At 45.8% G+C, this 21,224-nt stretch overlaps 1 protein-coding gene across 1 annotated transcript in view; it reads left to right on the top strand.

Moving 5' to 3' along the window:
- Positions 1 to 20,850, top strand: part of LOC310775989 (SRC kinase signaling inhibitor 1-like) — a gene marked incomplete at its 3' end in the record, with an annotated part of 87,017 nt that extends 66,167 nt beyond the window's left edge. The window contains exons 10-20 of the mRNA XM_083636120.1: positions 1,020 to 1,180; positions 1,381 to 1,556; positions 4,849 to 4,979; positions 6,934 to 7,081; positions 7,753 to 8,050; positions 8,748 to 9,078; positions 10,498 to 10,640; positions 12,204 to 12,350; positions 12,560 to 12,667; positions 15,140 to 15,283; positions 20,818 to 20,850. Coding sequence (XP_083492246.1) covers positions 1,020 to 1,180; positions 1,381 to 1,556; positions 4,849 to 4,979; positions 6,934 to 7,081; positions 7,753 to 8,050; positions 8,748 to 9,078; positions 10,498 to 10,640; positions 12,204 to 12,350; positions 12,560 to 12,667; positions 15,140 to 15,283; positions 20,818 to 20,850 — 1,820 coding nt within the window. The remainder of the gene's footprint in view (positions 1 to 1,019; positions 1,181 to 1,380; positions 1,557 to 4,848; positions 4,980 to 6,933; positions 7,082 to 7,752; positions 8,051 to 8,747; positions 9,079 to 10,497; positions 10,641 to 12,203; positions 12,351 to 12,559; positions 12,668 to 15,139; positions 15,284 to 20,817) is intronic.
- Between the last annotated feature and the right edge of the window lie 374 nt (positions 20,851 to 21,224).

Raw genomic sequence — 21,224 nt, 5'->3', positions numbered from 1 at the left:
TGGTTGATATTGCTAACTGGCCCATCCTCCTCCTCCTCCTCCTGGCCCCTCCTCCTCCTCCTCCTCCTCCTCCTCCTCCTCCTCCTCCTCCTTAGTCTAGTCATTCTCTTATTCATTTAATCAAAACCAACTTCAGATCCTCTATCAGTGTTTTGGGACAACTTCTATCAGCTCCATTGTGCTCTAAAGCAGTGTTTCTCAAACTTTTTCAGACCAAGGACCACTTAAACCAATGGGAAAAAAAACTCGGGGACCACCTAACTCCCAAAACATCCCCAAAAACAATAGGCCTACTGCTTCAACTGTAAATTACAAATTACAGGCTAATTAAATGACAAATAGCAGTACAATTAATCAAATTTTTGGCTTCCCACAATTATGAAAACAAGATAACCGATATAAAAAATATATATGTAATTTATTTTAGTTAAATTTACTTTTTTTTTTTTTTTTACATTTATTTCTCCTGTTCAGTTCAAATATATTCAAAGTTCAAAGAAAGTTTTTTCAAGTTCAATAAATGCACAATGTTGCCAAAGTCAAATAGGCTATCTTTTGCCATCTTCAAGTTGCATTCAGTGAGGTTTTTGTGTTCAAATAAATGTTAAATGGCTCTATATTCTGACAGCAATTACTGAAATAGAGTGTTTGGTCAGTAATTTGGAACTCCCAACCACCCGCTGTACTCTGTCTCTCTCCTGTAGCCCTGCAGGCAGAGGGGACGTATCTCCGCAACCGTAAGTCGTAGAGAGTCAGGGATGGTGGCGTTGGATTCGGGGTGATAAAATACATATAGTCCATTATAGGCATCGTGATCTGACCTTGACTTTCCCAGAAAATGTAAACATTTCTCTGATTGGATTGGGAGGTAAAAAAAAAGGAAAAAAATATAAATCTACTCGCGGACCACTAGGGGGGCGCTCGCGCGCGGACCACTGTTTGAGAAACACTGCTCTAAAGGAACCAAAAAAAAATCAGAGAGAAGGGCCTGAATTGAAATCTTGCATTCTGACGGGCAGCTTTGACACCGTCGGCTCCGTTGGCCCTGATGCCGCCCCCGCCCTCTGCAGCCAGCCAGCCAGTCACAGTGTCCCGTCTGCAGATGCAGCTCCACCTACAAGGCCTGCAGCAGAACACCAACGCGCTGCGCAAACAGCTCTCTCAGCTGCGCAACATGCAGGTATGTGTATGCATGCGCGTGGGTCTGAAACACAACACTTTGTGTGAATGAATGAATGAATGAATGAATATGCATACTGTAGTTGTGTCTTGTCACAATTTGTGTGTGTGTGTGTGTGTGTGTGTGTGTGTGTGTGTGTGTGTGTGTGTGTGTGTGTGTGTGTGTGTGTGTGTGTGTGTGTGTGTGTGCGTGCGTCCCAGCTGGAGAACCAGGACTCAGTCCTGTCCCTGCTGAGGCAGACGGAGTCCGAGCTCAGCCTCATGATGCTGGACGCCATGCGCACTCAGGAGGACCCGCTCCAGAGACAGCGCCTCCTGGTGGAGGAAGAGAGACTCAAGTACCTCAACCAGGAGGAGCTGCTCATCCAGCAGCTGCAGTGAGTTCAGTTTCAGAATCACTTTATTTGCAGAAGTAAAATAAATGTAGAGGGATTTATCTTGTAGCCTTTGTGCAGAGGCATATTGGCAATGTATGGTTTTACAGTTCAAGATTCAAGATTCAAGAAGTATCACGTGTGAAATTCTTGTGCTGTGAACTCCGTTTACAACATAGTACAAATATAACAGGGCATATGAGTGCAAAAACAACAAGAGACACAACAAGCAATAAGGCAGTAGAGTGATAAGACAAGTCAGAGACAGTGGCATATTCACTGCACATAGGTGCACATGTCATGTGCATACTTGGACGTACTTATACATTTTGAATTCGACGTATTTGACGTACAGGTGCAAATAGCATATACCTAATTAAACATACAATTAAACATTACACATACATAATGGTAGCATCTACAGTGCGGTACAGTACAGCTACTACACTATTTGTGTATGTTAAGGAGTCTCGTGGCCTGCGGGAAGAAACTGTCCCTCAAGCGATTTGTGCGTGCTTTTGGGACCCTGTATCTCCTCCCTGAGGGTAACAGGGAGAACAGGCTGTTGTGGGGATGGTTTGTGTCTTTGATGATCTTCAGGGACCTCCTGAGGCACCACTGGTTATATAGTTCCTGCAGTCTGGCAGCTCACATCCTGTTACGTGCTGGGCCGCGCGTCTCACTCTCCGTAGCGCCCTGCGGTCCATGGTGGTACAGTTCCCGTACCAGGTGGTGAAGCAGCCAGTCAGCAGGCTTTCAATGGTGCCTCTGTATAAGTCCCTAAGGATTTCTGGCCTTAGCCCAAATTTCTTTAGGCGCCTGAGTCCGTGTATTCGCTGTTGGGCCTTTTTGACAACAGTGGCGGTGTGACCGGCCCATGTCAGGTCCTGGTGGATGTTGACTCCCAGGTACTTGAAGCTGCCCACCCTTTCCACCACTGTGGCGTTGATGGTGATTGGGGGGTGTGCGGCTGTAGTCTACAATGATCTCCTTGGTCTTGGAGACGTTCAGAGCGAGGTGGTTGTCCTGGCACCACTGTTCTAGGGCTTTCACCTCCTCTCTGTAGGCTGTCTCGTCGCCCCTGGAGATCAGCCCCACGACTGCTGTGTCGTCTGCAAACTTCACGATGGTGTTAGAGATTTGAGTCGCCACGCAGTCGTGGGTGTAGAGGTCGTACCAGAAGGGGCTGGAGACGCATCCCTGGGGCGCTCCTATGCTGATGGTCAGTGTTGAGGAGGTGAGGTTGCCCACTCTAACCACCTGGCGGCGGTCTGTCAGAAAGTCCAGGATCCAGTCACACATTGCTGTGTTTAGTCCCAGGACCTTGAGCTTGCTTACCAGCCTGGAGGGTACTATGGTGTTGAATGCTGAGCTGTAGTCCATGAACAGCATTCTCACATACGTGTCCTTCCCCTCCAGGTGTGAGAGGTGTTATGGTGTGGTTAGATGGTGTAGTGATGTGGACCCAAATGCAGAGGAGAGAGAAGCAGCAGGCAAGGTTTCAGGTGCAACAGAAATAGTCTTTACTCAGGAAACTTCAAAATACAAAACAACAAAACTCACTAGCCAGCGGCTAGGCTATACTCAGGAACAGGATGTAAAAACATACAGATCACAGGGTTGCTGAAACATACCACACCGGGGAACAGATAGACAATGATCTGACAAACACCACACACAGACTCAGACAATATATAGACAGCTAACTAATGACACATGAGGGACAGCTGGGAAGGCAGGAACACAGGGCAAAATGGGCGAACTGATTGGTGGGGAGAACTCAGGTAATGGGGCAGACTAATGAGACACATAGGCAACAGGTGGGAGGAATTAAGGCAGACTAACGAGGGAACATGAACAGGTGGGAAGAAGACAGAGACTACACAAGGAACAAACATAACACAACTAATTGCTGTACAGTAAATAACCGAATGTCCACTGAGTTTAGCTCCTCAGTAAATAATCACACAGCAGGCAGAGCAGGCCACACCGTGGCCGCCGTGCTCCTGTTGGGTTGGTATGCAAATTGGAGCGGGTCGTGGTCCGGGGGGAGTGTGGGGCGGATCTGTGATATGACTAGCCTTTCAAAGCACTTGCTGGCTATGGGCGTGAGGGCTATTGGGCGATAACTGAGCAAAACGTCCCGATATTAGTGTTGTTGGTACTCCAGTTCTTATTAATCATATTCATAGACTGATTACAGGAACAATACTATAGATAGAAGTAGTGTTCTGTCACCATGTGCATTCCGACAGCATGATAATGCAGAATGATAGCAGCTCTAGAGGAATCAGTGTTGGGGGTAACTCATTACAAAAGTAACATATTACATGTAATATATTACTTTTAGCAGTAACTCCGTAATATAACTTATTACTTATAGGATTTCAGGAATATTATACCAGTTACTTTGTCAAGTAACTCAAGTTACAAATTGAGTTACATTTTATTAAATGAAAGCACATATTAAAAGATACAATCATTTCCTAATCAAACTGTGTGTTTTTATGCAAATAACCACTATAGATGACAATAACAAGACAAAAGAATAACATTTCAAATTTTGGATTGTTTACACTGACTTCAAGGCGGTTGAACATATTTTTCGGGATGGTTCCGGGGCGGCGATGTCATTCTGCTGCTGCTGTTGTTTTGGTGAAAGTAATCCAAAAGTAGTGTAATAAGTAACGAGTTACTCTACACAGAAAGTAATATTGTAAAGTAACGTATTACTTTCAAATGAAAGTAACTAGTAATATGTAGTATATTACATTTTGAAAGTAACTTGCCCAACACTGAGAGGAATGCATATAAATGAGTTGTGCTTGCAGTGGCAAGGAGCCTACACTTAGAAAGGACATCAGCATCAGAGTATTGATGTGAAAATACAAAACCATAATTCTTTTGTTCGTGCCTAATTCTACACTATCAGTCTATACTCTATATGGTTGCAATGGACCATGCCAGAATTGTTTTCAATTCTGGCTGACCATATTCTGAGTCATTGTTTTCTGCTATAAACACTACCTTTACCTGTAGCTACCTTATTGTTTCACAGCAATAATCATTGTTTTGACACAGATTCTGTGTTTGCAGTTAGTACTTAAAAACCCCCTGTGCTGAAAGACATTTGACTGATGGGGTACGTGTGTGGCATCGTAAAAAGGCAGGGATTTAAATAAGAACATCCATTGACTGAGCTGTGGTAGCAGGAATCTAGGCAATAGATCTCACATCATTTACCACGTTTAGTGTCCAGTCCGGCGTCATGAATCTGTCACCTGCTCTTCACCAGTGACCTGGAGAAGTCCGTGGAGGAGCTGCAGAGGAACTCATCGGTCAACCACGGCCTGGTGACTGAGCAGGACGTGGAGCAGAAGAGCAAGGAGCTGAGGATGCTGGGAGAGACGCTCACCGAGCTCAAGAGTAAGCGCTCTCCTGTTTACTTCCTGTTTACCTCCTGTTTACCTCCTGTTTACTTCCTGTTTACCTCCTGTGTATGTGTATGCAGTGTGATCGCTGCGTCTCTTGGGTTTCGTTTGTGTGCGTGTTTCCTTCCTTGTGTCCATACCCTATAACTGTCGAGGGTGTTTACTTTAGTGAGTCAGTATGCCTTCTCCTCCGCCACAGCCAATCAGTATGCCTTCTCCTCCGCCACAGCCAATCAGTATGCCTTCTCCTCCGCCACAGCCAATCAGTATGCCTTCTCCTCCGCCACAGCCAATCAGTATGCCTTCTCCTCCGCCACAGCCAATCAGTATGCCTTCTCCTCCGCCACAGCCAATCAGTATGCCTTCTCCTCCGCCACAGCCAATCAGTATGCCTTCTCCTCCGCCACAGCCAATCAGTATGCCTTCTCCTCCGCCACAGCCAATCAGTATGCCTTCTCCTCCGCCACAGCCAATCAGTATGCCTTCTCCTCCGCCACAGCCAATCAGTATGCCTTCTCCTCCGCCACAGCCAATCAGTATGCCTTCTCCTCTGCCACAGCCAATCAGCAGCTCCCATCGCTGCCTCAACCATCGCCTACCGCCTGCTTTCAGCTTGAATTGTCACAAGTGCCTAACTCACCTAACTGTAGTTGTTTTTAAGAAGACTTTGCTTCGAACGCTCCGACTGTAGCTTCCCCAGCCCCGCCTGCTCCCCCTCTCTGCTGCCTGCTCAGTATGCATCAGCACTTTCCTTTCATATGCTGGATCTACCGCATGCTCCCATGGCACACTGTAATACCTGACTGAGCGTTAAATTGGAATGACGTTGTGTTGGCACTGTACACAAGCATTTCTCAGATCTGTAAGAAGCAACAGTACATTAGTACAGTAGCCTGCTAAAAATACATCCTGCTAAAATGCTGTGTGCCGAAGTTATGCTAGGAAAAGTCGCAGATGAATATTTACGGGTTTTATATACATAAATTGATATTCATTCAGTTTCAGTTTAGCCTTTTGTCCTTTGCCCTGTATACCTCCACTCTCACCAACATGAATATTTACAAGATGTTGGTAGACCCGAGGAGAGCTCGTTAGGCAGAGTATACACTGGGACCCAGCTCGTTAGGCAGAGTATACACTGGGACCCAGCTCGTTAGGCAGAGTATACACTGGGACCCAGCTCGTTAGGCAGAGTATACACTGGGACCCAGCTCGTTAGGCAGAGTATAGGCAGAGTATACACTTGGACCCAGCTCGTTAGGCAGAGTATACACTGGGACCCAGCTCGTTAGGCAGAGTATACACTGGGACCCAGCTCGTTAGGCAGAGTATACACTGGGACCCAGCTCGTTAGGCAGAGTATACACTGGGACCCAGCGGGGGGACGTGACGATGTGCGCACATACGAATGAGACGTTTCCTGCGTTCACGTTCATCCCGGTCTTATTGATTTTAAATGGCGGCTTTGAATTTCTTTCTCCTGCATAAATGCACAAAGCGTGTGTGTAAAAAGCGACAATGTGCATTGCACACATCAGATACACTCTCCAATTATACTGCTCCTCACATCCAGCCTGCCCTCCCCTCTCATTCCACCTAGCGTTCCCAAATCCAAGCTTTCTCGGGAATGACAGCTAAATCCAGTGTCTTCAAAGGTGCCGTGACAGTAACAGCATCCTGTCTTCCCTTTACAGTAGCTACGTCTTTTCTACCATCATCTCCTGTGCGTCCCTCCTCACCACCCTCACCCCCCACCTTCATTCTTCCACATGTCTTCATCCCAACACCCTCCTCCCCTTGACATGTCACTTTTCTCTCCCCCTCTCATTCTGTCTCTTTTCTCTCCCCCTCTCATTCTGTCTCTTTTCTCTCTTGATCTCCATGTTTGTTTGTTTTTCTCCCTCCCGCCCGCCACACACGTCTTCCCCCCTCTCCCCCGTCTCCTCCAGACCAGTTCCCCAGCCTGCAGAGTAAGATGCGGGTGGTGCTGAGGGTGGAGGTGGAGGCCGTGAAGTTCCTGAAGGAGGAGCCTCACCGGCTGGACGCCCTGCTGAAGCGCTGCAACACCATGACCGACGCGCTCACCACGCTACGAAGGTACACCGTCTCAAACCGTTAGCTTGAATGATGTGCTCTTTATAAACCAGGTCTGCTTGCGTACTGTCGCGCACATCTGCTTCTATTTTAGACCCATTGTAGCTTAACATGGTGCTTCAGTTTTTATTGTGATTTTCCATAAGCCTTTTGTAGAGTTCAAGTGCTGCTACTCTTACGGTATAATTCAACGTTTTGGCTATTTTCAATCCAGGCTGTTACATTTTGGAAGATGAGAAATGCAATGTATTTTGCATTGTGCTGAGATGTACAAGCTGGAGGCTTCGACTGACACTCAGTGCAAAAACTACAAAAAAACTAGATCCTTGTCTGCTTGAAAGAATACAGTATGGTAGCCTACTATCCTATAAATTGGATCGATAGTTTTAATGAATCATATCTAATCTGTGATTTTTTTGGTATTATGTATGATATTCTGGACTCAGCCTAAATCATGTTTTACAATTAGTATAGTAGTGCTATCATAAAAGTGTCGTTGGTTTGACAAACTATGTTATTTATTGAGCAGTTAGAATGTAATTTATCTTTTGCCATTGTGAAATAGTTTGCACTTTGGTCAACTGCCGTTTCAGAATGGCTCCTCTAACACCGTCCAGGACCTTCATGCTCTCCTGTGTGTATTGTAGTGTATTGTATTCCCCCTTTATGTACAGACAAGTCACTGAGGGCGTGTGGAAGGGCCCCGAAGACCTGTCCAGCCAAGCCCAGAAGAGAAGCGAGGAGACGGGGCGGAGCGCCGACCTGGACATCCTCAACAGTCCTCCCCTCAGCCTCAACGAGCTGAGCAGCAGCGCTGGCCTGGCCAACTGGATGCCTCTGTCAGCTGGAGACATGGACGTCTCCGGCCCAGAGCAGGACATCCAGCCCTCCATGGCTTTTAGAAACCGGACTCTCGATGACCTGCCCACTCGCCGTCCCGCAGATAAGTCTGTGTCGGCCGAAGTCAGACTGGTAATCAGCTGTTCATTTGGATTGTGTGTGTGTGTGTGTGTGTGTGTGCGCGTGTGTGTGTGTGTATATCTGTGCATGTGTGTGTTGTGCGTTAATGCCCCCATGAAATGGCATTTCCTGTTGAAATAGGATGTTGGGGTGGGACGTGATGCAGAGAGGGATCATTCAAAAGTCTAAACCAATGGAATGCAAGTCAGGGAGAGAAAAGCTATTTCATTTGATGGAGGCTGGGGCTTCAGAAAACCAAAATTAATCTGATGGTTTTATAGGTTAGAAATGTGTATATTTACGCCTATTAGTGCAGCATGAAGTAAACAAGACAGGTACCTCTGTTTTCCAGAAAGTAAACGTAAGTTAGGGAGTTAATTTCATGTCTTTTTCTTCATTTTTGGATTAGATCAATGATTCATACATATCATCCAAAACTTAATGTACATTATTCAACGCTGAGTGGTAAACATGTCAGCCTTAGCCAGATGGGAAATTTCCATATGCATTCACATTTGCAACGGAAGGTACTTAACAGTCTCCCTGAGATCCTTCTGTGTTAACCCTAGAAAGCACAGTGTATGTGCCTGAATCCTGTGTGTGTTTCTATATCTGTGCCTGTTCCCGTATCTGTCTGTAGTGGTTTGTGCCATGTTATATATGTCTTAGTATATATTAGTATATATGTCTATATCTGTATATATGTCAGGCGGCGGAACGGGACTGGGAGGAGAAGAGGGCCAGCTTGACCCAGTTCAGCGCCCAGGACATCAACCGCTTGCTGGAGGAGACCCAGGCCGAGCTGATGAAGGCCATCCCGGACCTGGACTTCGCCGCCCGGCACATCAACAAGCCGGCTGTGCCGCCCAAGCCTCAGATCACCATGCCGCTAACCTCCACCACCACCGCAGCCACCACCTCCCCCGCAGCCGCCGCCACCAACGCCGCCACGCCCAGCGGGGACCAGCAGCCCGGCAAGGTGCAGATGGCCGCCCAGAAGCTCAACAGCATGGATGGGGCGGGCTCAAGGCGCGGGTCAGGTGAGTCCCCCACCCCCCCTCACACACACACACACACACACACACACACACACACACACACACACACACACACACACACACACACACTACTCTCTGTGAAGTTTCCAAGATAGTGTCCGTTTTTTAAGACTCATGTTATGGCTGAAGTGGACTTACTGTAGGTTGTAACAGTGCTTTTTTACCAGCCGCGCGCGACAGCATTGGCTCTTTTCACCTTGTGAGTCTGTGTGTGTGTGTGTGTGTGTGTGTGTGTGTGTGTGTGTGTGTGTGTGTGTGTGTGTGTGTGTGTGTGTGTGTGTGTGTGTGTGTGTGTGTGTGTGTGTGTGTGTCATCATGGCACCATGTGGTCCTGGAGCCATATTGAAGCACTTTTGAGTGATTTGCCAGGTGTTTGTCTGTCTGTCTGTCTGTCTGTCTGTCTGTCTGTCTGTCTGTCTGCAGTCACAAAACTTACAGGTATGTTTGTTTACAGTGTAGTTGCCTGAGTTCAAAACTGGGTGTGATCCGAGCAAGGGTGCCCCCCCCCCCCCACAACCCCTCTGGTTGCTGCTGTGATGTTGTGAGCAGGTCTTGACTGTACTAAGACTCCTCTGGTTTATGAGTGATGTTGTGAGCAGGTCTTGACTGTACTAAGACTCCTCTGGTTTATGAGTGATGTTGTGAGCAGGTCTTGACTGTACTAAGACTCCTCTGGTTTATGAGTGATGTTGTGAGCAGGTCTTGACTGTACTAAGACTCCTCTGGTTTATGAGTGATGTTGTGAGCAGGTCTTGACTGTACTAAGACTCCTCTGGTTTATGCTGTGATGTTGTGAGCAGGTCTTGACTGTACTAAGACTCCTCTGGTTTATGAGTGATGTTGTGAGCAGGTCTTGACTGTACTAAGACTCCTCTGGTTTATGAGTGATGTTGTGAGCAGGTCTTGACTGTACTAAGACTCCTCTGGTTTATGAGTGATGTTGTGAGCAGGTCTTGACTGTACTAAGACTCCTCTGGTTTATGAGTGATGTTGTGAGCAGGTCTTGACTGTACTAAGACTCCTCTGGTTTATGAGTGATGTTGTGAGCAGGTCTTGACTGTACTAAGACTCCTCTGGTTGTTATGAGTGATGTTGTGAGCAGGTCTTGACTGTACTAAGACTCCTCTGGTTTATGAGTGATGTTGTGAGCAGGTCTTGACTGTACTAAGACTCCTCTGGTTGTTATGAGTGATGTTGTGAGCAGGTCTTGACTGTACTAAGACTCCTCTGGTTTATGAGTGATGTTGTGAGCAGGTCTTGACTGTACTAAGACTCCTCTGGTTTATGAGTGATGTTGTGAGCAGGTCTTGACTGTACTAAGACTCCTCTGGTTTATGAGTGATGTTATGAGCAGGTCTTGACTGTACTAAGACACCTCTGGTTGCTGCTGTGCGTTTCCAGCGGAGCTCACTGTGGCAAGATACCGTACAGAGAAGCCCTCCAAGTCCCCGCCTCCCCCTCCGCCTCGCCGCAGCTTCCCGTCCGCCCACGGCCTCACCACCAACCGCACCGGGGAGGTGATCGTCACCACCAAGAGTCTGAAGGTGAGAGACGCTACCGTCCATCAGATAAATTATATATTCAATCTCACCTTGGAATACAGTGTTATTCGTCTCATATGGGGGGACTCGACGTGACCCATTTTGGATCCTGACCCACAGCTCAAGATACCAGGCTCTTTAGTATGTATAACTATATACTATATTTAGTATGTATAAGTATAACTAACCACATTGGAACCAGGGACTCATGCATACTAGGAAACAAAACACGTACTATTGAACCAAAGTGAATTATCTCCCAGCCAAGGGCAATATTTAATATTTAATGTAGGTTTATGAGTTCTCAGGCTATCCAATCACAAGCCAGCCTCCCTGACCTTTCCCCATAGAGAAACTTGCCTCAAGCTCCAATGTACGTAGATTCATGATATACTATCGTAGATTCAGGAGATATATCGTAGTAGCATAGAACTCACTTTTGGCTTCAGAACAACCTGAAATCTTCTCGACACGGATTTAACAAGGTGCCGGAAAACCGTTGTTGAAATCTGAATGTAAAAAAATGAACAAACGATTCAATGATTCATCTGTCAGCGATTCAATTCGATTCCACGTCCCCATTGCGATGGATGCATCTTGAAAACGATAAATTTTGAGATTGTCATGTCCCACAGTTGTCGAGTGGGCCAGTGGTGACTGATGATGTCATACTGATGATGTCATACCCACCGATGATGATATCATAAACATTGTGACATTATCAGTGATGTCATAGACATTGTGATAAAATAAGGTTACAGCAACAATCTGGTTGCCCCTCAGCAACAATCTGGGGTTCTCATGTGGCCGCCAGGAAAAAATAATTGCCCACCCCCTGATCTAGAACCATCTGGAACCTTTTAGAGACGATGCATGTTTTGTGAAATGTTGTGATATTATCTGCATTATCTTCTATATCTGCTAATTAATATAATAAAATACACCTATTTAACAATAAATCTCTTTTTTTTCTTTTTTCTTTTATATTGCACCAAAAATGATAGACACCGAAGTGCATGAAAATCCTAGGAATCCACTGGGTGTAAGGATCAATAGAGATTTAGGAACAGTCATCAATGAGTTCTTTGTGATACTCTACAGTACAGTAGTACACTGCTCGTTCCCCTCCCTCCCCTTACACCATTCACAAATCATGCTCTCCCACTCATCAACCCCCACCCCCCCCCTGCTTGCACCACTCCCCTCCAATTGGTCGATATTCATGAGATTCGACACTGCACTCTGTCGGCTCCCCAGCAGCGCACCCCCCAAGTTTGAAATCGATCGGACGAACGGTTCTCGAGATAAACTACTTTTTGTGTTGCCAGTAGGTGGTGCTATGACTATGACTATAAGTCGATGCGGCGAACGGTTACGTGAAGGACAGACAGACAGACATACTGTACAGACAGAAAGACAGACAGAATCACCTTTATCGATCACCTTTATTATACTGTACATAGATGCATGGTTGATTTTGGATCAACTATCACAGGGGTTTATACAATGAACCTTTCCTGTAAGGTCTGGTGTGTGTACGTTTTAACCTCCTTCATTTGCCTAAAGCAGGAAGAGGATGGCGAGCCTAAAACTCTGGTGAAGTTGAGGCGGACCCCGTCTGACACCCCTCGACCCGCCTCCACCCCGCCTGTCATCGCAGCGTCGGCCATTCAAGATGAGGACGATGAAGAGAAGATTATCGCTGAGCTGGAGGTATCACAATTTAGAAACGCATGTTGTTTGGGGCGTCCAGATGTACCATTCAATTAGTCTCTCTCTCTCTCTCTCTCTAGTCATCGCCAATTAAGATGGAAATTGTTCATGCGGTTGCTGGATTTTCTTATGAATCAATCAATGTACCATATCAATGTGATGATAACATGTCTTTGCCGCACTGTTCCACACAACAAACCACCGTACAGATATTTCAGAGAGCCTCGGTAAAAGATTCCCCTTGTAATATACGCTCCAACACCCTACCAAGGGCCAGCGCGTCCCCGCCCTGCAGCTTTGGGTCCTTGGGAAGAAAGGTAAACGTGAAGCTTCCCTTACTGAGCCTACAGCTCTCTCTCTCTCACTCTACCTTGCCTGTGGACTTGCTTCTATTTCCAATGCTTGTCTGTCTTTTTTATCTTCCTTTCCACTTTTATTTACTATACTGTGTTTGTGCAACTCAAGCCCTAACTACTAATGTGAACCAACTCTATTATTCAGTAGTGTGACAGAGTCTGGCTCTCAAAATAGGATCAAGCTCGTGTCTAGTTGATCCAAACCTCGTCACAATAACACAGAACGTCTTTGCACATGAAACATCAAGCAAGAAGCCACCGATATGGTCGAGAGCAGCTTACCTTCTAGCAGGCCGGGGGCGTTGACACCTATAGACAGCCCGGCTTGTGTGGACAGCTCAGTCGGTAGTATGGAAGCTGGCCATCAGCAGCTCCCGTCCAGTAGATTAGGGACGCTAATTCTAAATATTATCTCACACACACAGTCACACCCATAGGCTACACGTGGAAACGAAGGGATCACTAGAGAATTGGAGAACAGGAGCGATACGTGGCTGGCTTCAATAGACCCTTTTCACGGGGGCCATTTTGTGTCGAAAAGGCAGAATAAACACAGGTGCAAGCAAAACACTAATGAGGGTTTCCAAATTCCAATCATGTGAAGTTGGAAACCCTCATTAGTGTTTTGCTTGCACCAGTGTTTGCCCTGCCTTTTCGACACAAAATGGCCCCCATGAGATGGGTCTATCACTGGCAGAGAGGGGGGCCTGCGCACCTGAAATGCCACGGATATCATCTCTAAGCCACTCCCACTTCCTGTTTGATCCTCTGATGCAAAGACATCACATGTCCATCACATATCACTCTGTGACAGTAGCCTGACATCGGCAGACCAATTCACAAATACAAATGATTTTGCCAGAACAAATGGAACATGAGCTTGCAGATTGGTCAGGTTCCCAGGCTATCTATTCAGGATAAGCTACAGATACGCACCTCTACAAGTGCAACGCACAACATGTGGTTGTAACAATTATTGGGTTTCACTCAGCGACGACTTAGAGAGAGACGGAGAGATAGCCATTTGCTTGTCAGCGTCTGATCCTTGATTTCAAAGAGCTGTATATTATTGACCTGTATAATGTGTATGACCTGTATGAAGACACACTTTGAGAAAAATGTGGGATATCAGTTTGTCAGAGTGCAACGATTCTGTGAACCATCAATCACAGGGAAATTCAGTGTTAAAATGAACTTCACGTCGCTTGACTACAGTAAAAGCCATTCACTATCCATCCAGTATTCAGTATTTCACAGCTATATTCGCACTCAAGCAGAATTGCATACAGTTTGACAGACTGCACCTGCAGAGGTGGAGCGTAGTTAGTGAGAAGTTTTGATCCAGACGGTGCATCAGGTAGTTAAACTGAACTTCTCTTTCTAACCTTACTAACAATTCCTTTCCTCTATCTGTTTCCAGCCTTCTGCAGCAGGCTTCCTGAGAGCTTTAATTGTACATTAGATTATCTTTGTACAAATGTTTGGTAAACTTGCCCTAAACTTTGTTTGGTGTTCTGTGTTAACCAGCCATGTAGATTATCCGTACGACCTTGTTATTGCCGGCGAGATTTGGAGTGAGTCAGTGTGGTTGACGCATGCATACAGAGTATAATAAGTAGATTTATACCTGGTATATAGACCTTATTCGCTAACCCTGGACAGCACCATATTGTTGACATACCGTCCTGCGTGCACACAGCGCTGCAGCTGACAACTACTAGTAACAGTCTTATTGTCGTTTCTGTTCCATTACAAAATAGCGATAGTGATGACAGCAATAAAAACCCCACAGTTGTTGTTTGTATGCTGCCGTTAATGCCTGTAATAATAAACAAAAGAAAAAACGAAGTGAACAGACTTTGCTGTGAGGACAAGTTTCACCTGTCTCTCCTAACTATCCACACATCTCCTGTCCTGCTGACGTATCCTCAGTCTCGCTCCCTTCACGTCTGTGGACGGTAGAGATAGAAACAAACCACGGGGACTTTATTGCTGTCATTATTACAGCCACGTGTAACGCAGGTCACCATCCAAACACAACAGGAACGATACAGGTAACGCTAACAGCGGCTAGCTTCCTATAAACGCTGCTCTCACATAGGCTGTCACTTGAGAGCTGCAGCGCTATGTCAAGAACATGGCGGCGGTGGGCGTGCCCGTACGTGAGTTACGTCAATAGAGTAAGGTCTATACCTAAGTAGATATATGGTCTGGGTGAATACTTGTTTCTGATTGGCCGGCAGGTGTGCATTAAAACCGTATAATGCACACGTAGTCCGGCTCAAGTCTAATCGCATGTTGTAAAATTAATCCGCTCCCCGACCTGCACCGCTGTTTAATCAAATAGCACAGCTCTTATTCAAATCGCTACCTCGACCTTTGGAGGTTGATGGCGTCTGAATGACTTTCTGCTTCCTCCTTCTGCACCCACAGAATGCCAGTAACTCGCCTGGGCCGGGCAAGGGACCCCAGCCCACTGTGGCGGCCCGGCTCAAACACCTCCAGCAGGGCAGCCTGGAGCGGCCCAAGACCCGCAAGCAGAAAGAGGATTTCCCCAAGCTCCAGGGCCAGCAGCAGGTATTCCACTTCTAAAACAGCCGCCTCCTCTGACGCTAGGGTCTGATCCCCTCTCCACCCTGCGGAGGTTTCTCCCCCTGCGGCGTCGGGGAGATGAGAAAAACAAACTGTACCAGCAGACAACGTGAGATTACACAAAAGGAGAGGGGAGGAAATGTCGACAAAAGTTTTATTTTCAGCGACACTTGTTGATGTGTGTTTTGACATTGGAGTTACTGGATCTGACCTAGCTTGCTTAGAGAACAGGTTTTTGTCGTGCAAGTATTTTGGTGTTTTGATTTTCTGAGGATTTTCTGAGTAAACTAGCTGTATGATAATAGTCGGATCTATACAGACACATGCTTTGCCTCCGTTGTGCTACAGTACATCATCTTCAATAATGCCACGGAATGTTTTCACATCTCCAAGTCAAACTGCTGAACTTCCACCACCATCCAGCCATGTGTTCTCTCCCTGATTCATTTCCTACTGCTGTTCTTTATGCGTCATCCATCCTTTTAAAATCCCAAGGTTGGCAATGAGTATTAAATAAGTTTCTAAGTATTTCAATAAGGTTTTGAACTGTATTACGAGCGCCCACGGTCCAGCACAGGCAGTATCAAGAGGCCCCATCCATTCAATTAGCTTGCTTAATGAGTGTGAAGCACAAAGTTCAAAGGTCACACAGAGGAGTTCTCAAATAGCAGGTCACATGTGCATTTCAGTTCATGGTCAAATCCTGCTTTGTGATTACAAATCAAAGAAGCAAAATGTGCAAAGAGAAAGTCAAGTTCAAAACCTGTATTTGAGTCGTGACAATAGCATAATGAATGAAGGATGACTGAGGTGTAGTGCCTCGTACCAGAGGTGAACTCTCATGCTGAGGTAGTGCCTCGTCCCAGAGGTGAACTCTCTGTGAAGATGTGAAGCGCTCTTCGTCTTATCTGCTCCTGCAGACACTTCAAGCGGCTTCTGACATGCTGAGTGGAACAGCTGTGACCAAGTTCCTCTCAGAAAGAGCTTGAGAAAAGTCCCTGAGAGAGGTGGTGATAACACAGTAAGACAGGAGCACCCCGTAGCCACTCGCCCCAATCCTCCTCATATCTCTCAATAGACCAGACCAGCACATCCGGGGTTACTTTGCAAAACATCAAGGCCGCGCCCCTTTTAGGGGGAGAACAAAAGCCACTAAACATAATTAATTTAGTTTATCAAATATATTGACCCAATGACATGAGAATATATTTCAACTCGGCCGGCCATAGAATGTGCAAGATACATCGACAATAGTACTTGCCTTATATGAACGCTGTATCTAGCTGATGAGATTCCACCAGGTTACATGCATCATCCACATTGACGGTGTCACCCCTACTCTATAAAAAAAAAACATTGCAGATCTGTTTTTTTTGTGTGAAACCAACAACACGGCAACTCTTCAGCATATCTATATCAAATTAAGCCATTTTAAATAGTTTGAAGTGTTTTCGGCTCCCTGTACAGTCTTTTCCTATGGTGGGTTTCCCCCGGAAAAGAGGGGCAGTGGCCTTCGCGCTGGACGCTTGGTGACAGTTGGCACAGTTCTGATCTATAGCCATAATCATATTTTCCGTTAAGTTAGATACCACTGCTCCATTTGGGGCAGTTTCAGGAATCTATTCCGATGGGTTGTGGGTTTCCTTATGGATTGAAATGGAGCCCAAATTATTTGTTTTTACCCATCAAAACTGACCTCATCCATTAGAAACGTTCTGAGTTTCTTAAGGTTTTGTTTGACTCTCACTCCACTACCATGTAAGATGTTATGACTTCCCAGAAAGCACATTGTCCTTGACAATACCTCCCATTTAGCAGAAGCAGTAATTAGCTGGCTAACATGGCTGACCTCCATTTGACACACTGTAGTTGCCATCTGGGCAAACATTACACTGCCCCCAGATAAGGACAGCAAGAATGACTATTCATGACAGCTTGTGTTTTGTGCTGGTCTCACACTCAAATGTGAACTATTTATTTGTGCCTCCAAGTGCACCCATTGCACCTTTTCCTGATCTTTTTTCTCTCTCTCGCATTCAATACGCCTGCTGAATTTGAAAGTATAGCTTATATTATACTTCATATTTCCATAGAAATCCACAAGAACCGTTTCTCGTACAACTTACACTCCTACATAGTTGGCCCATGGCTTGATATCCTGTGAAATAATGGTAATACCTGTCAAATGGTTAATACATCATCCAGAAACAGATATATCAGGCAACTTCTTCGACACAGTGCAATATAGTTTACTGTCTGTGATCAATACAAGCAAAATGACCTGTACAATGGTGTTTGTAATATGCAAATAATGTGTGATTATTGGACAGTGGTTCGACATCAGTAAGCAGAAATGCATCTCTGTTCTGTACAGTACATACCGTATTGTGGTTTGTGGGTCATATGAAACCCCATGTATATTGTATAAAGAGCATGCCCTTTCAGACGTAATGGAAGGCATTACTGGGCAGCGACAAAAATGTCGGTCATTATCAAGCAACGAGAATTAGCAGCAACTGTTTACCATCTGACTCACTGTGATTTATTATTATTATTATTATTATTATATTTTATTTTATTTTTGCTTTTATTTTTCACACCTTTTCGTAGTGAAGGATGCAGTAAATTTCACACGCTGCCTGGGTCAAGAAGAGCAGCAGAAGCGGTGTAATCTGTGTGTGTATAATGTGTGTATATGTGTGTGTGAATCTGTGTGTGTATTATAATGTGTGTACGGTATTTGCCCCCAGGGCAAATGAATGCATTTGGATGATGAAAGTGTTTGTTGACAAAACTTGCAATGGAGTCCAGTAACCAGAGGCTATTTAGGCTACAAGAGAACAGCATCTATCTGGAAGAAGTGCCAAAATAATATGACCAAATGCTCAAGCACAGACTTTATATTTTTGTTGACCTGTGTAGTCGTAGGCGGGGAGAGAACCAGGATGCACTCATGTGCCTACTGTTCATTTCTGTGCACATCTAAAAATAGGGATAAATTAGAAGTCGATGGAAATGTTTACTGCATGAGGAGAGGCACTTTATACCCTAAATCCCTTGCAAGCAGGGGCGGTGCACCCGTCTCCTCTAGTCCTCGTGTTCCTGGGAGCACTTGGAGAGCCACACAGATGTAACAGTGCGACTCCCCCTTCCTGTTTCCCCTTATCGTTTGACTCGTTTCACTTCCCTCCCCCGCATCCTGATCTAACACAGTTACACACAATAGGAGTGTTGAAAAGACCGGAGTAGCTTTTTTAGGGTATCGTATTGAGCCAATCTTTTTTTCCCAGGCAGTGTAGCAGTCCCTTTAGCATCACCGACGCACCAAAAATCCCTCTTGGGTCGGATCACTTTTAGCCAAAACTGTGACTTTGCTTTGATCTTACTACCCTTTGCAAAGAGGGGGTTCATGCACCATGGATTCTATATTTATGAGTCGTTTCCTGTCATCTTACCATGGCACCGCTATTCCCCCCCCCCCCCCCCCCCCCCGGCAAGAACACACCCAAGACCCATCCATCGTGTGCAGAATACAGCCTGCCACCAGGGGGCACTACATTTATGCCATCAACAGTCTACCAGCTCACTTGGCACCCCTCAGGCATCAATTTCCTCTGGCCATGTTTTTGTCCACATGCCCGGCGCTGTAAACGTCCTGGGCCATTAATCTTTGTGAACGTAACTGGTTCGTCCTCATAACCCTTTTTGCCTCATTGAACATTTGGACGGACAAACCATCAGCAGCCATGTGTGGCCCATAGACATCTAATCAGAGGGAAACTATCCTGTTCGCTAATGGGCAACGCCATTCATTAGCAATGGCACCAAAGGGGCGCACTAGCCAATGTCCACATTTTGGTTGTTTTCCCACCGACTTTTGTTTGCTTCTTAGAGGGGCCTTTGAGACGTCTGTGGTTGCTGTGATGTTAAAGGAACACTGCCCATTTTCAACCAGCTTTGTATCATTAGAACATCAGTAGTATATCAGAAAACTGTAAACGGTTTTGAAGTCTGTCATTTAATTTGACAGTTATTGAGTGTTAAAGTGTGGACCAGTGACATCACTGGTCCACACTAACTCAAATTAATAACTCATTAACTCAAATCAACTCTCAATAACTGTCAAACTAGACGAATGATGAATAGTTTGACAGTTATTGAGAGTTGATTTTGAGTTAATGAGTTATTAATTTGAGTTAGTGTGACATCACTGGTCCACACTTTAACACTCAATAACTGTCAAATTAAATGACAGACTTCAAAACCGTTTACAGTTTTCTGATATACGACTGATGTTCTAATGATACAAAGCTGGTTGAAAATGGGCGGAGTGTTCCTTTAAGGGGAGATCAGCTCAGATACAAGTCAATGTTTTTCTTAGCATCACCCCAAGAGTCTGAGGCTGATGAGGGCTGCTGCCATTGCAACACTGGAACACTTTTTCAGACGGGTTGAGAATGAGTGTCGTTCTGTTCTGGGCATGGCGTGATTGATATGGCTAATCGCAGCTTTGAAGTCTGCATAAAAGCCTACACCCCCTGCAGCGGGCGGGGGGGGGGGGGGGGGGGGGGTCCAATCAAATACTGTGCTTCTCCCATCTCCGCCCCCCCCCCCCCCCCCCTCCACTTTCCTCGCTCGTTCTCTCTCCTCTCTGCATTACGTTATCCTCCCTCTCTCTCCCCGAGCCCCTCCCCTCTCCATCATACAGAGACAAGGAAGAGCTGAATAAGGGCAGATTGCTTGTTGTCCCAAAGCCCTGACAGCAGAGCAATACTGATCATCACGGCATCATTTCTGCCTATGTGCAGCTTAGCGACAGCCACGCATGCTTCTCTCTCTCTCTCTCTCTCTCTCTCTCTCTCATTCTCTCTCTCTCTCTCTCTCTCTCTCTCTCTCTCTCTCTGATCTACCCACAAGCACGAGGACTGTCATGCCAATGCACCAAACACAGCATCCCCAGTGGCCAATCAGGAGATGGGAGCGGTAGTGCAGGGAGGGGAAGCGTTCAGCTCCACTGGCTCACAGCAACACACACAGTCACACAGCACAGCCCCTTGACGCAATTCAGCAACACGCACCGCAGATCACAGGTTCTTGAGATAAACTCATCTGAAGAGAAAAAAAAATACATTTGTCTGTTTGCAAAGTTTGATTTTTTGTCTTTTTTCCTTTTGTGTCTCTCCTTTTCACCGCTTCCTTTTTCCACTCAACTTTTTTCACCTATTGTTTCTGGATTTTCAACATTTAATTGCTCTCAATTGTTTCTTCTATTTGCTTGCTTTGTGCATCCGCATCTTTGGCAGTGCTGAACTTTAGTATTGCTCCTTCTTCTTCTGCAGCAGCCCCACTCATCCCTCTGGCCAAGTTTCATTTTTGCTGACGTTTTGCGCTGGGAGCCAGTTTGAGCTTCTGCCCCCCCCCCACCACCACCCCCGCATCTTTTTGGTCCTTTGGTTCACCAGAGCCAGTCATGCCTTTCTGTCTCGTTTTGCTCTCTTCATTTGCTGTCTGCTTCTCAGGTCTCTCAGGTCTCAGCCGGACAGGTTACGTGAGGAGTGGCTCCTCGCATCACTCTGGCTTTGGACTTCTAAAACCTAGTTCAGTTCTTGAAGGCTTCAGATTTTGAAATTGATTTGTCAGATTTACAATGAACAACTTGGACGTCTTAGCCTTTGTCATCAAATGAATGCACTTGGGGGCCAAATGGGATGTTAAGACTCACGACAGTTTCTTAAAATGATCAAGTTAGGCAGGAGAAAAAGTTTCCCCTATGACATTGCAGTTCTCCCTTCCAAATTCGACGAAGATAAAATATGTAAAAATAGTTGCATTTCTTGTCTGCTCTGGACTTGCAATATGGTCAACTATTTTATTATGAGGGAACAGAGTCAAAATAGTGCAGGGCATCTTCTAACACCTACTCTGC

The sequence above is a fragment of the Poromitra crassiceps genome (genome assembly GCF_964638095.1).
Source record: "Poromitra crassiceps genome assembly, chromosome: 4".
In the NCBI taxonomy this organism is placed as follows: Eukaryota; Metazoa; Chordata; class Actinopteri; order Beryciformes; family Melamphaidae; genus Poromitra; species Poromitra crassiceps.
Note: the sequence above shows the minus strand (reverse complement) of the source record. Positions and strands in the feature narration are given on the sequence as shown.